Consider the following 13685-nt stretch of genomic DNA (forward strand, 5'->3'; position numbering starts at 1 on the left):
CAAAAAAAAAAAAAAAAAAAAAAAAGAGGAAGAAACTTCTCTAAGGGTCAGAAATAAACCTGTAAGGTAAGAGGCCAGGCCAGGCGCCGTGGCTCACGCCTGTAATCCCAGTACTTTGGGAGGCTGAGGCAGGCAGATCACAAGGTCAGGAAATCAAGACGATCCTGGCCAACATGATGAAACTCCCTCTCTACTAAAAATACAAAAAAATTAGCTGGGCATGATGGTGTACATCTGTAGTCCCAGCTACTCGGGAGGCTGAGGCAGGAGAATTGCTTGAACTCAGGAGGTGGAGATTGCAGTTAGCTGAGATCCAGCCACTGCACTATAGCCTGGGCAACAGTGTGAGACTCCATCTCAAAAAAAAAAAGATAAGAGGTCAGTCTTAACATGGTTATAAGCCATAAAATTAAAATGGACTTTAAAGCCTTTGTTATAAAACAGATCAGCCTACATTTATATGATTGTCTTCCTAGCAGCTTTGGCAAAAGGGTTGGTGTCAGAGGAGTGTAGAAGGATTGCTATCAAAATTGGCTGGGCTTGGTGCCTCACATCTATAATCCTAGCACTTTGGGAGGCTGAGGCAAGAGAATCACTTAAGGCCAGGAATTTGAGACCAGCCTGAGCAAAATAATGAAACCCCCCCCCAGCTCTACAAAAAGAAATGAAAAAAATTAGCCAGACTTGGTGGCACATGCCTGCAGTCCTGGCTGCTTAGGAGACTGAGGTGGAGGATCGCATGAACCCAGGAGTTTGAGGTTGCAGTATGCTATGACTGCACTGCTGCACTGCAGCCTAGAAAACAAAGCAAGAATATGTCTCTTTTTTAAAAATTAAGCTTTGCTGCTAGAGTTAAAAAACTGAGAAAAGACCTCAGAGATGTTAGTCTTAACACACACACAAAAATTTAGGCATTAAACATCTACTATATACTATGTTGGTTGTTTTATGTATATTATCTCTTTTAACTACCACAAAAGCCCTGAGGTAGGGGCGTTATTATCCCCATCTAAGTTAACTGATAAGAAACCTGAGACCCAGAAAAGTTACATGAGGCTATGAAATAACAAAGCTATGATTCAAAGCTGAACTTCACTTACTGTATCGCAGCCCTCTTACAATGTGAAAACACAATATAGATTGTGTTCCTGATAAGTAATCGATTATTTAACTATAAATATTGAGCACTCTGCAAGAAATGGATCAATTACAGTCCTTTTCTCATAAAGCTCCAGCTTCTCTTCACATTCCCACAGCTTTAAAAATTAAAAACCTGGCACAGGCCTATAATCCCAGCACTTTGGGAGGCCAAGATTGGTGGCTCACAAGGTCAGGAGTTCAAGACCAACCTGGCCAAGATGGTAGAATCCCATCTCTACTAAAAATACAAAAAAAAAAAAATTAGCCAGGCTTGGTGGGTGCCTGTAATCTTAGCTACTCAGGAGGCTGAGGCAGAGAATTTCTTGAACCCAGGAGGCAGAGGGTGCACTGAGCTGAGATCAAGCCATTGAACTCCAACCTGGATGACAGAGCGAGACTTTGTCTCAAAAAAAAAAAAAAATTTAAGGCCAGGCGTTGTGGCTCACACCTGTAATCCAAGCACTTTGGAGGCCAAGGTGGGCAGATCACCTGAGGTCGGAAGTTCAAGACCAGCCTGACCAACATGGTGAAACCCCGTCTTTAAAAAAATTTTTTTTTAATTAAGAAAATAGGGGCCGGGCACGGTGGCTCAAGCCTGTAATCCCAGCACTTTGGGAGGCCGAGGCGGGTGGATCACGAAGTCAAGAGATCGAGACCATCCTGGTCAACATGGTGAAACCCCGTCTCTACCGAAAATACAAAAAATTAGCTGGGCATGGTGGCGCGTGCCTGTAATGCCAGCTACTCAGGAGGCTGAGGCAGGAGAATTGCCTGAACCCAGGAGGTGGAGGTTGCGATGAGCCGAGATCGCGCCATTGCACTCCAGCCTGGGTAACAAGAGCGAAACTCCGTCTCAAAAAAAAAAAAAAAAAGAAAATAGAAAAAAAAAAATTTAAAAACCCATTTCAAGCCAGGCACAGTGGCTCATGCCTGTAATCCCACACTTTGGGAGGCCAAGGTGGGCAGATCGCTTGAGGTCAGGAGTTTAGACCAGCCTAGCCAACATGGTGAAACCCTGTCTCTACAAAAAATACAAAAAAAGCTAGGTGTGGTGGCAGGTGCCTGTAATCCCAGCTACCTAGGAGGCTGAGGCAGGAGAATCACTTGAACCTGGGAGGCAGAAGTTGCAGTGAGTTGAAATCATGTCACTGTACTCCAGCCTGGGTGAGAAAGTGAGATTCTGTCTCAAAAACAAACAAAAAACATTTCCTATACTGTCATATTTCTTTTCACTCTGATTTAAGTCATCTCACATCAAAAGCTATTTCATATGGAAGAGAAACATGACTCTTTATCATTGATTATAAGTCTCAGAATATGGTCGTGGCACTTCTCCAGTGCATCTTTCTCTGTACCAGTAGGTTTTATCTCCCACAGGTAGCACCGGTGACATACCTGCGAGTGAGCAGCCAACCCAAGCTATACACGGCCCAAGGAAGGATCCTGTCAGCATTTCCCCTGGGCATGTCTCTAACCTTCACTGTTCAGTTTTATAATAGCATTGGAGAGAAATTCCACACACACAATACCCAGCTTTATCTGGCTCTGAACAGGTATGGAAGTCAAAGGAATGTTATTGACACTATGGTAGAAATCTTGCAGATTAGACTAGTATTGTATAGCAGCTCCAGTAAATTCCTCTTGCATTCTGAATTTGAAATTTGATCTTTCTTTTGTAAAAAAAATAAAAAATTTTTTTTAGACAGAGTCTTGCTCTGTCATCCAGGCTGGAGTGCAGTGGCACGATCTTGGCTCACCACAACCTCTACCTCCCGGGTTCAAGTGATTCTCCTGCCTCACCCTCCTGAGTAGCTGGAATTAGAGCCACATGCCACCGTGCCCAGCTAATTTTTGTATTTTTAGTAGATACAGGGTTTCACCATGTTGGTCAAGATGGTTAAAAATTTTTTTAATTTTATTTTTTTTTTTTAAGACAGGGGTTCACCATGTTGGTCAGGCTGGTCTTGAACTCCCAACCTTAGGTGATCAGCCCGCCTTGGCCAAATTTTTTTTTAAAGTGAGGCCAGGTGGGTGGCTCACACCTATAATCCCAGCACTTTGGGAGGCTGAGGAGAGAGGATCACTTGGGCCCAGGAGTTTGCGACCGGCCTGGACAACATGGTGGAACCCCATCTCTAAAAAAATACAAAAATTAGCTGGGTGTGGTAGCATGTGCCTGTAGTCCCAGCTACTAGGGAGGTTGAGGTGGGAGGATCACTTGAGGCCAAACGGCAGAGGTTAGAGTGAGCTGAGATTATGCCACTGCACTCCAACCTGGGTGATCAATTAAGACTTTATCTGAAAAAAAAAAAAAAACAGACTTAGACAATGGTATTAGTTGTCAATTAAGAAAAATTTCAGGATATCTTAAATCTGTCCAGTCCTACCTAGTTCACTAAAAGATCCACAGGGGGCTAACTGGAGTATTATTATCTAAAGGCTTTACTGGAAAAAAGCCTTCCTGGGCACAATGAAGGTAATAGACTGATTCTTGGTCTATACTTACTCTTTTTTTTTTTTTTGAAACAGAGTCTTGCTCCATTGCCAGGAGCCAGGCTGGAGTGCAGTGGTGCTGTCTCGGCTCACTGCAACCTCCGCCTCCTAGGTTCAAGCAATTCTCCTGCCTCAGCCTCCCGAGTAGCTGGGACTACAGGCATGCACCACCACACCCAGCTAATTTTTTTGTATTTTTAGTAGAGACAGGTTTCATCATGTTGGCCAGGATTGTCTCGATCTCTTGACCTCGTGATCCACCCGCCTTGGCTTCCCAAAGTGCTGGGATTACAGGTGTGAGCCACCACGCCTGGCTTACTTACTTACTCTTTATTGTGGAATTCCTGCTGAACTTTTGAGCTGTTGAATATAAAATGTGATAGGGTGTTCCCCAGAACTATTTTCCAGCTATTGTCTCTTTTTAGAGATTTGTAACTTTAATGTCTACTTGCAGAGATGATTTGCTGCTTATTGGACCAGGGAATAAGAACTATACTTACATGGCCCAGGCTGTGAACAGAGGGCTGACACTTGTGAGGATTTGGGACCAGAGACACCCAGGCATGGCAGATTATATTCCTGTTGCTGTAGAGCATGCCATTGAGCCAGACACCAAGCTTACCTTTGTTGGAGATGTCATCTGCTTCAGTACTCACCTTGTCACCCAGCATGGTATGTACACATTCCCTTTCTCAACCTTACAACTGAAAGCTGTGGGGATTAGAAAGCAGTTATTATCCTTTGGCCTGGTATGGTAGTTTATACCCATAATCTCAGCCCTTTGGGGAGGCTGAGCTGAAGAGGTCAATTAAGGCCAGAAGGTCAAGAAAGCAATTAATGCCCTAGAATATTTTTTTCCAAATTATCTAAAATCTGAGGGCCTCTCTGAGGAAGAAAATACTCTTGAGTATTTTGTTATTTATAATGTTAACTGATAATTTTTAGCTTCATCACTGTCTCACTCAGTAGCCAGCCAATTAGAAGCCAGCCAGTAATATTTATCAAGAGTCTATTAGTTACATAGCTCTATTTTATATTATGTAGATACTGCAGGGTACTGTATCTTCTCCTTCATTCCCAGCTTTTGGAGGAGGGTAATTATTATATTGAAAAACAGTAAAGGATAAAAGGAAGGAAAGGGCAATAAGTCTTCAGTTCTAAGAACTAGTTATGTATATGCTATTTTATGAGGCACATTTCAAGGCCTAACTCCTAACGTATCATTGTAATAAGGTTTTTTCTTGTACCTGGCTAAACTATACTCTTCTTTTTTAAAAGACAGAGTCTTGCTCTGTCTCCCAGGCTGGAGTGCAGTGGCACAATCTCAGCTCACTGCAACCTCTGCCTCCCAGGTTCAAGCGATTCTTCTGCCTTAGCCTCCCAAGTAGCTGGGATTACAGGCATGCACCACGATGCCTGGCTAATTTTTGTATTTTTTATACAAGGGGTTGGTGCCCAGCCAACTATATTCTTGATCAACACAGCACTTCTGTCCTAAGTACTGAGTTAAAAATAAAATCATTAGCCAGGCTCAGTTGCTCACATCTGTAATCCCAGCACTTTGGGAGGCCAAGGTGGGCGGATTACAAGATCAGGAGATCAAGACCATCCTGGCCAACATGGTGAAACCTCGTCTCTACTAAAAATACAAAAATTAGCTGGGCGTGGTGGTACCCCTGTAGTACCATCTACTCAGGAGGCTGAGGCAGCAGGATCGCTTGAACCTGGGAGGTAGAGGTTGCAGTGAGCCAAGATCACGTCACTACACTCCAGCCTGGCGACAGAGTGAGATTCCGTCTCAAAAAAATAAAGTAAGCCGGTTGCAGTGGCTCACACCTGTAATCCAAACACTTTGGGAGGCTGAGGCGGGTGGATCACAAGGTCAAGAGATGGAGACCATCCTGGTCAACATGGTGAAACCCCATCTTACTAAAAATACAAAATTTAGCTGGTTGTGGTGGCACACGCCTGTAGTCCCAGCTACTTGGGAAGCTGAGGCAGGAGAATCTCCTGATCTGGGAGGGGGACGTTGCAGTGAGCCAAGATCGCGACACTGCACTCCAGCCTGGCGGCAGAGTGAGACTCCATCTCAAAAAAAAAAAAAAAAATTAATCAATTAATGTAATAAAAGATGTGGTTTCCCAAAAAAAAAAAAATTAAATTAAATTAAATCATAGAAAATCACTTGGGAGGACAAAGTGGGCAAATTACTTGAGGTCAGGAGTTCGAAACCAGCCTGGCCAACACTGTGAAACCCCATCTCTATTAAAAATACAAAAATTAAGGCCGGGTACAGTGGCTCCTACCTGTAATCCCAGCACTTTCGGAGGCCGAGGCAATCAGATTACGAAGTCAGAAATTTGAGACCAGCCTGGCCAGCATGGTGAAACCCTGTCTCTACTAAAAATACCAAAATTAGCCGGGCATGCTAATCCCAGTTACTCAGGAGGCTGAGGCAGGAGAATTGCTTGAACCCGGGAGGTGGAGGTTGCGGTCAACCGAGATTAAGCCACTGTACTCCAGCCTCGGCAAGTGCAGACTGGGCAAATGCAGAGTGAGACTCTGTCTCTATTTGTTTTTTTTTTTAGAGACAGGGTTTCACCATATTGGCCAGGCTGGTCTTGAACTCCTGACCTGTGATTCACCTCCCAGCCCTTTGGGAGGCCAAAATGGGTGGATCATGAGGTCAGGAGTTCAAGACCTGCCTGATCAACATGGTGAAACCCCACCTCTACTAAAAATACAAAAATTAGCCAGGCATGGTGGTGGGCGCCTGTAATCCCAGCTACTCAGGAGGCTGAGGCAGAGACTTACTTGAACCTGGGAGGCGGAGGTTGCAGTGAGCCAAGATCATGCCACTGCACTCCAGCCTGGGTGACAGAGCGAGACTCCATCTCAAAATAATAATAATAATAAAATCATAGAAAATCAGTCTTTGGGGCCAGGTGCAATGTTCATGTCTGTAATCCCAGCACTTTGGGAAACTGAGACAGGAGGCTCACTTGATCCCAGAAGTTCAAGACCAGTCTGGGGAACATAGTGAAACCCTGCCTCTACAAAAAAAAATTTAGGGCCAGGTGTGGTAGCTCACGCCTGTAATTCCAGCACTTTGGGAGGCCAAGGTGGGTGGATTATTTGAGGTCAGGAGCTTAAGACCAGCTTGGCCAACATGGTGAAACCCTGCCTCTACTAAAAATACAAAAATTAGCCAGGCGTGGTGGCAGATGCCTGTAATGCCAGATATTCGGGAGGCTGAAACAGGAGAATTGCTTGAACCTGGGGCAGAGGTTGCAGTGAGCCAAGATCGTGCCACTGCACTCCAGCCTGGGTGACAGAGCAAGACTCCGTCTCAAAAAAAAATTATTTTTTAAATTAGCCCAGTGTGGTGGCATATGCCTCTGGTCCCAACTATTGGGAGACTGAGGTGGGAAGATTGCTTGAGCCCAGGAGATCAAGGCTGCAGTAAAGCTGTGATCACACCACTGCACTCCAGCCTGGATGACAGGCTGTGTCTCAAAAAATAAAAACAAAAAAAGAAAGAAAAGGAAAGGAAATCAGTCTTTGGTTAGGAAATGGGTGTGAATTCTTTGGGTTTCCAAATACCATATCCCAAAGTGGTGAACACTGCCTGGGTGTATACATCCAAATAAGTCCTGCTTGTGGTAGTGTATGGCTTTGGCTTTGCAGCCTCTTCTGGTAACTATGGATACATATGTTTAGGTAAAATGATGTAATGTTGGACCTGACTTTAACATTAACTACATATTTTGGACCTTGATACAAAGGGGCTGTATTCAGCTGAATCCCCCAATCTATAACAGCTGATTTGCAAACAACCACTACCAACATGCAATCCAGGACCAGTGAGCTAAAGCTACTTTAAGGTTGACAATGAGAGTTACAATCCCCTGATTATAAATCCCTTATCAATGAAGCAGAGTATTTTTTAACTTTTTTTTTTTTTTGAGATGGAGTTTTGCTCTTGTTGCCCAGGCTGGAGTGCAATGGTATGATCTCGGCTCACTGCAACCCTGCAACCTCCACCTCCTAGGTTCAAGTGATTCTCCTGCCTCAGCCTCTCAAGCAGCTGGAATTACAGGCATGCACCACCACACCCGGCTAATTTTTGTATTTTTAGTAGAGACAGGGTTTTGCCATGTTGGTCAGGCTGGTCTTGAACTCCTGATCTCAGGTGATCCACCCACCTCAGCCTCCCAAACTGCTGGGATTACAGGTGTGAGCCACCACACCCAGCCTATTTTTCACTCTTTTTAGCTAGGTTTTGACAGGACTGTCCCATAGTCTTCCAATCTGGAATTTTGGGAGCTTTCATCATATGATGAAGCAAAGGGCCATATGCCAGGATCAGTAATACCGCAGGCTAAGTACAAAATCTAATCCAGTTTTTGGCATTCCTCTGCCATCTTGAGACTTAAGCCAAAATAAATCCTTTCTCTTGCTAGTGGTCACTTCGTTGCAGTCTTCCTGCTGGCATCAATCAGATTTGTCCTTAGCAGCATCTAAACAAAATTTATTCAGAAGTTATCCCTGTGTGTAAAAAGAGCTTTTCTTTTTCCTTAGGAGAACAGTTGCATTCTCCAATTAAGTAGCTCTTCTTATGATTCTTTATTTTGCTGGCATGATATATGAAGAGGAAAACACTGAGAAAACAGTTATCTTCAAAGCTGGCTGATTCTACTGGGAAGAGATATCTGCATTCTTTTTTTTTTTTTTTTTTTTTTTTTTGAGACGGAGTTTCGCTCTTGTTACCCAGGCTGGAGTGCAATGGCACGATCTCGGCTCACCGCAACCTCCACCTCCTGGGTTCAGGCAATTCTCCTGCCTCAGCCTCCTGAGTAGCTGGGATTACAGGCACGCACCACCATGCCCAGCTAATGTTTTGTATTTTTAGTAGAGACGGGGTTTCACCATGTTGACCAGGATGGTCTCGATCTCTTGACCTCGTGATCCACCCGCCTCGGCCTCCCAAAGTGCTGGGATTACAGGCTTGAGCCACCGCGCCCAGTGATATCTGCATTCTTAAAAAGTTTACTGATTTCAGGTATGAATAAGGCTAGAGTGATTTTATCAAAGCCTCCAGCCAAGCGCTTTCTTTTGTCTTTTCTAGGTGAACCTGGGATGTGGATGATTTCTGCTGACAATATTCTACAGACGGACATTATCACTGGAGTAGGAGTGGCCAGGAGTCCAGGGACTGCAATGATTTTTCATGACATCCCAGGAGTAGTGAAAACATATCGAGAAGTAAACATAACTGTACCAGAGTATGAGAGACTAGGATCACTATTGCCCATATGAGGATATGCATATAGAAAATACATCCTAGGAAAGGAAATACACTCATAAAACAGATATAAAGCCAGCCAGCAAACTTTATTGCAGGATAAAGCTAAACAGTGCTCAACAGTCCTCACGGGCTTTTTTTGTGTTTTTCTTTTTTGAGATCGAGGTTTGTTCTTGTTGCCCGGGCTGGAATGCAATGGCATGATCTCAGCTCACTGCAACCTCCACCTCCCAGGTTCAAGTAATTCTCCTGCCTCAGCCTCCTGAGTAGCAGGGATTACAGGCATGTGCCTCCATGCCCAGCTAATTTTTTTTTTTTTTTGTATTTTTTGTAGAAACAGGGTTTCTCTGTGTTGATCAGGCTGGTCTTGAACTTCCGACCTCAGGTGATCCGCCTGCCTTGGCCTCCCAAAGTGCTGGGATTACAGGCATGTGCCACCATGCCTGGCTAATTTTTGTATTTTTAGTAGAAACAGGTTTTCCCATGTTGGCCAGGCTGGTCTCAAACTCCTGACCTCAAGTAATCCACCCCCTCAGCCTCCCAGAGTGCTGGGATTACAGGTGTGCGCCACCTCTCCTGGCCTCAAAGACATTTTAATAGGGAATCATACAAAGGGAAGATATGTCTGAAGGAATAATTGGACCCAAGACTTCCTTCTAGAAAAAATGTCATTTTGGGCTTGGCATGGTAACTTATGCTGTAATCTCAGCACTTTGGAAGGCCAAGGTGGAGGGATGGCTTGAGGCCAGGAGTTTGAGACCATGCTGGGCAACATAGTGAGACCCTGTCTTTTTTTGGCCAGGCATGGTGACGTATACCTGTAGTCACAGCTGCTCTAGAGGCTGAGGCAAGAGGATTGCTTGAGCCTAGGAATTTGAAGCTTCAGTGAGCCATGATCATGCCACTGCACTCTAGCCTGATGACAAAGCAAGACCCTGTCTCAAAAAAAAAAGTTATTTTGTTTTCAAAGGCAGATTTTGTTGTTCTCAAATACGTGGTCATGCGATGGGCAATTTGTACTTGTGTGAAACAGATACTTTTGGTTAAATAAGTTATGAGGGGTGGATCTGGAAGGAATCAGATTCTCTAGGAAAGGAGGTGCAGATCTTCCTTTGATTTACTGACAGGTGGTGGTCAATGCATCATCAAGATTAATGCTTAATTATGACCTCAACACTTATCTCACCAATACCGTCAATTCAACTGTATTCAAGCTTTTCATCACCACTGGCAGAAATGGTGTCAATCTTAAAGGTCAGGAATCTCTTTATGGTTTTAGTGATTGTTCCTATCTTTCTCATTTTCCCTCAATTCATTTATCCCTTTGAATTAGCAATCTAGACTAAGCTTTTTTTTTTTTTTTTTTGAGATGGAGTTTCGCTCTTGTTACCCAGGCTGGAGTGCAATGGCGCAATCTCGGCTCACCGCAACCTCCGCCTCCTGTGTTCAGGCAATTCTCCTGCCTCAGCCTCCTGAGTAGCTGGGATTACAGGCACGCGCCACCATGCCCAGCTAATTTTTTGTAGTTTTTAGTAGAGACGGGGTTTCACCATGTTGACCAGGATGGTCTCGATCTCTTGACCTCGTGATCCACCCGCCTCGGCCTCCCAAAGTGCTGGGATTACAGGTGTGAGCCACCGCGCCCGGCCCTTTTTTTTTGGTTTTCACATTTTTATTGGGAGCCGGGAGAGGGCCCACCTTGGTCAGTGGAGGTGCTCACAGGTTCTTCAGCCACTCTAGGCTGGGCCCCTGGGGGTCCTGGGGGTGACTGGGTATGTCAGGCATGTTCCCATCATGGCAGACCGGCACTGGGAAGTTGTAGGATATGGCCTTGTTGATCATGACAGAGTACTTGAAGTAGGGGCTGACTGGGGCAGAATTACAGCAAGATGAAGAAGGACACGACCAGTACTGGCTCCTTGGCCCAAGCATTCTTGAGGAAGGCGCCGAGTCCTGGAGGAGTAGCAAGGAGGGTCACCCCTGCAAGGGGCTGCCCCCGGTGACCTCTATCCCTCTTGTGCCACCCCTGCCCTGGAGGAGCCCCCTCATGGCTTCTGCCTCCCCCTCCCACACAGACTCCATCATCTCTACCACTTCCCCGCTGCACCTTAGTCCCCTAGACTAAGCTTTTAAAGTAGGCTTATCCTAGTCACTACTGTCTTTCTAGTTTTAAAAATACAAACTCTGGCCTGGTGCAGTGGCTCAAGCCTGTAATCCCAGCACTTTGGGGGGCCGAGGCGGGTGGATCACGAGGTCAAGAGATCGAGACCATCCTGGTCAAAATGGTGAAACCCCGTCTCTACTAAAAATACAAAAAATTAGCTGAGCATGATGGTGCGTGCCTGTAATCCCAGCTACTCAGGAGGCTGAGGCAGGAGAATTGCCTGAACCCAGGAGGCAGAGGTTGCAGTGAGCCGAGATTGCGCCATTGCACTCCAGCCTGGGCAACAAGAGCGAAACTCCAACTCAAAAAAAAAAAAAAAAAAAATTAAAAACCTGGCACAGGCCTATAATCCCAGCACTTTGGGAGGCCAATGCGGGAAGATCACTTTACGCTAGAAGTTTCAAGACTAGACTGGGCAACATAGTACCCCGTCTCTACAAAAAATTTTGTTTGTTTTGTTTTGTTTTGTTTTGAGGGAGAGTCTCGCTCTGTTGCCCAGGCTGGAGTGCAATGGTGCGATCTCAGCTCACTGCAACCTCTGCCTCCCAGGTTCAAGCGATTCTCATGCCTCAGCTTCCCAAGTAGCTGGGGCTACAGGTGTGCACTACCATGCCTGGCTAATTTTTTATATTTTTGGTAGAGACAGGGTTTTACCATGTTCCCCAGGCTGATCTCAAACTCCTAAGCTCAGGTAATCCTCCTTTCTCTGCCTCCCAGAGTTCTAGCGTTACAGTATTGAGCCACCGCACCCTGCCTCTAAAAATTCTTTTTTTTGTTTGTTTAAATTAGCCAGGTGTTGTGGCACACACCTGTAGTTAGCTACTCCGGAGGCTAAGTTGGGAGGATCACTTGAGTCCAGGAGTTTGAGGCTGCTATGATCACATCACTGCACTCCAGCCTGGGTGACAGAGTGAGACTGTTTCAAAAACACAAAATACAAATTCTTAGGCTCCATCCAGAGATTTAATAAATTTAGTGTAGCACCTCGGAATCAATTGTCTTAAAGCTTCCCCAGATTTGAGAATTGTTGGACTAGGTTATATCTGAAAGGCTTTTTGCTTAGCAAATTTGCCTTATGTGTTTTTTAAAATTTTTTGAGACAGGGTCTCACTGTGTTACCCAGGCTGGATGGAGTGTAGTGGCACAATCTCAACTCATAGCAACCTCCACCTCCCAGGTTCAAGCAATTCTCATGCCTTAACCTCCATAGTAGCTGGGACTACAGGTGCCCACCACCACATCTGGCTAATTTTTGTATTTTTTGGTACAGACGTGTTTCACCATGTGGCCAGGCTGGTCTCAAACTTCTGACCTCTGGTGATCCACCTGCCTCAGCCTCCCAAAGTGCTGGGATTACAGGCGTGAGCCACTGTGCCTAGCCACCTTATGTGTTCTTGTTTCTTTTTTGTTCTTTGTTAGCGTATTATTTGTTGACAAAAAAAGGAAGAAAGAAAACTAAAATACATAGCCATGTATGGTGGTGCAGGTCTGTGTTCCCAGCCACTCAGGAGGCTGAGGTAGGGAGATCATTTGAGCCTTAGAAATAGAAGCTGAGGCTGGGTGTGGTGGCTCACACCTGTAATCTCAGCATTTTGGGAGGCCAAGGCAGGCAGATCACGAGATCAAGAGATTGAGACCATCCTGGCCAACATAGTAAAACCCTGTCTCTACTAAAAATACAAAAAAATTAGCTGGGCGTGGTAACACATGCCTGTAGTCCCAGCTACACAGAAGGCTGAGGCAGGAGAACTGCTTGAACTCAGGAGGTGGAGACTGCAGTGAGCCAAGATCATGCCACTGCACTACAGCCTGGGCGACAGTGTGAGACTCAATCTCAAAAAAAAAAAAAAAAAAAGAAATAGAAGCTGCAGTGAGCCAAAATCATGCCACTGCACTCCAGCCTGGGTTCCAGGGTGAGATCCCTGTCTCAAAAATTGAAAGAAAACTAAAATACAAGAAGCTTCTCATAGATTCCAGATCTTTTACTAAGAATTTTTTATATACATTTTATCTCATTTAACAATTTTATCATGTAGTCATTATTATCCTCATTTTAAAGATGAAAATACTGAGATTAAGAGCAAGTAACTTGTACACAGTAACACCAGTCAGTGGCAGAAGCAGTAGCTATTTCCTACTCCAAATTCTATGTTGTTTCATTCATTCCTTTATTTATTTGTTTATTTAAAGACGGGGTTTCACCATGTTGGTCAGGCTGGTCTTGAACTCTCAACCTCAGGTGATCCGCCTGCCTTGGCCTCCAAAGTGCTTGGATTACAGGTGTGGGCAACCATGCCTGGCCTATTTATTTTTTTAAAAAAGAACAGACCAGGCACGGTGGCTCACACCTGTAATCCCAGCACTTTGGGAGACCAAGGTGGGCAAATCACCTCAGATCAGGAGTTCAAGACCAGCCTGGTCAACATGGTGAAACCCCGTCTCTACTAAAAATAAAAATAAAAAATGTAGCCAGGTGTTGTGGCAGGCACCTGTAATCCTAGCTACTTGGGAAGCTGAGGCAGAACTGCTTGAACCTGGGAGGCAGAGGTTGCGGTGAGCCAAGATCGCACCACTGTACTCCAG

General features: G+C 45.0%; 1 protein-coding gene and 1 pseudogene across 1 annotated transcript in view; one reads left to right on the forward strand and one right to left on the reverse strand.

Annotated features, from left to right (window-relative positions):
• Positions 1-13685, forward strand: part of NUP210L (nucleoporin 210 like) — a 159425-nt gene that overhangs the window by 126210 nt on the left and 19530 nt on the right. Inside the window, exons 31-34 of the mRNA XM_032265104.1 lie at positions 2518-2693; positions 4088-4305; positions 8762-8898; positions 10066-10192. Of these exons, the coding sequence (XP_032120995.1) occupies positions 2518-2693; positions 4088-4305; positions 8762-8898; positions 10066-10192 (658 nt within the window). The remainder of the gene's footprint in view (positions 1-2517; positions 2694-4087; positions 4306-8761; positions 8899-10065; positions 10193-13685) is intronic.
• LOC116541114 overlaps positions 10590-13685 on the reverse strand; it is a 9567-nt pseudogene continuing 6471 nt past the window's right edge.

The sequence above is a fragment of the Sapajus apella genome, unplaced genomic scaffold (genome assembly GCF_009761245.1).
Source record: "Sapajus apella isolate SASKATOON/1434 unplaced genomic scaffold, GSC_monkey_1.0 scaffold148, whole genome shotgun sequence".
Lineage (NCBI taxonomy): Eukaryota > Metazoa > Chordata > Mammalia > Primates > Cebidae > Sapajus > Sapajus apella.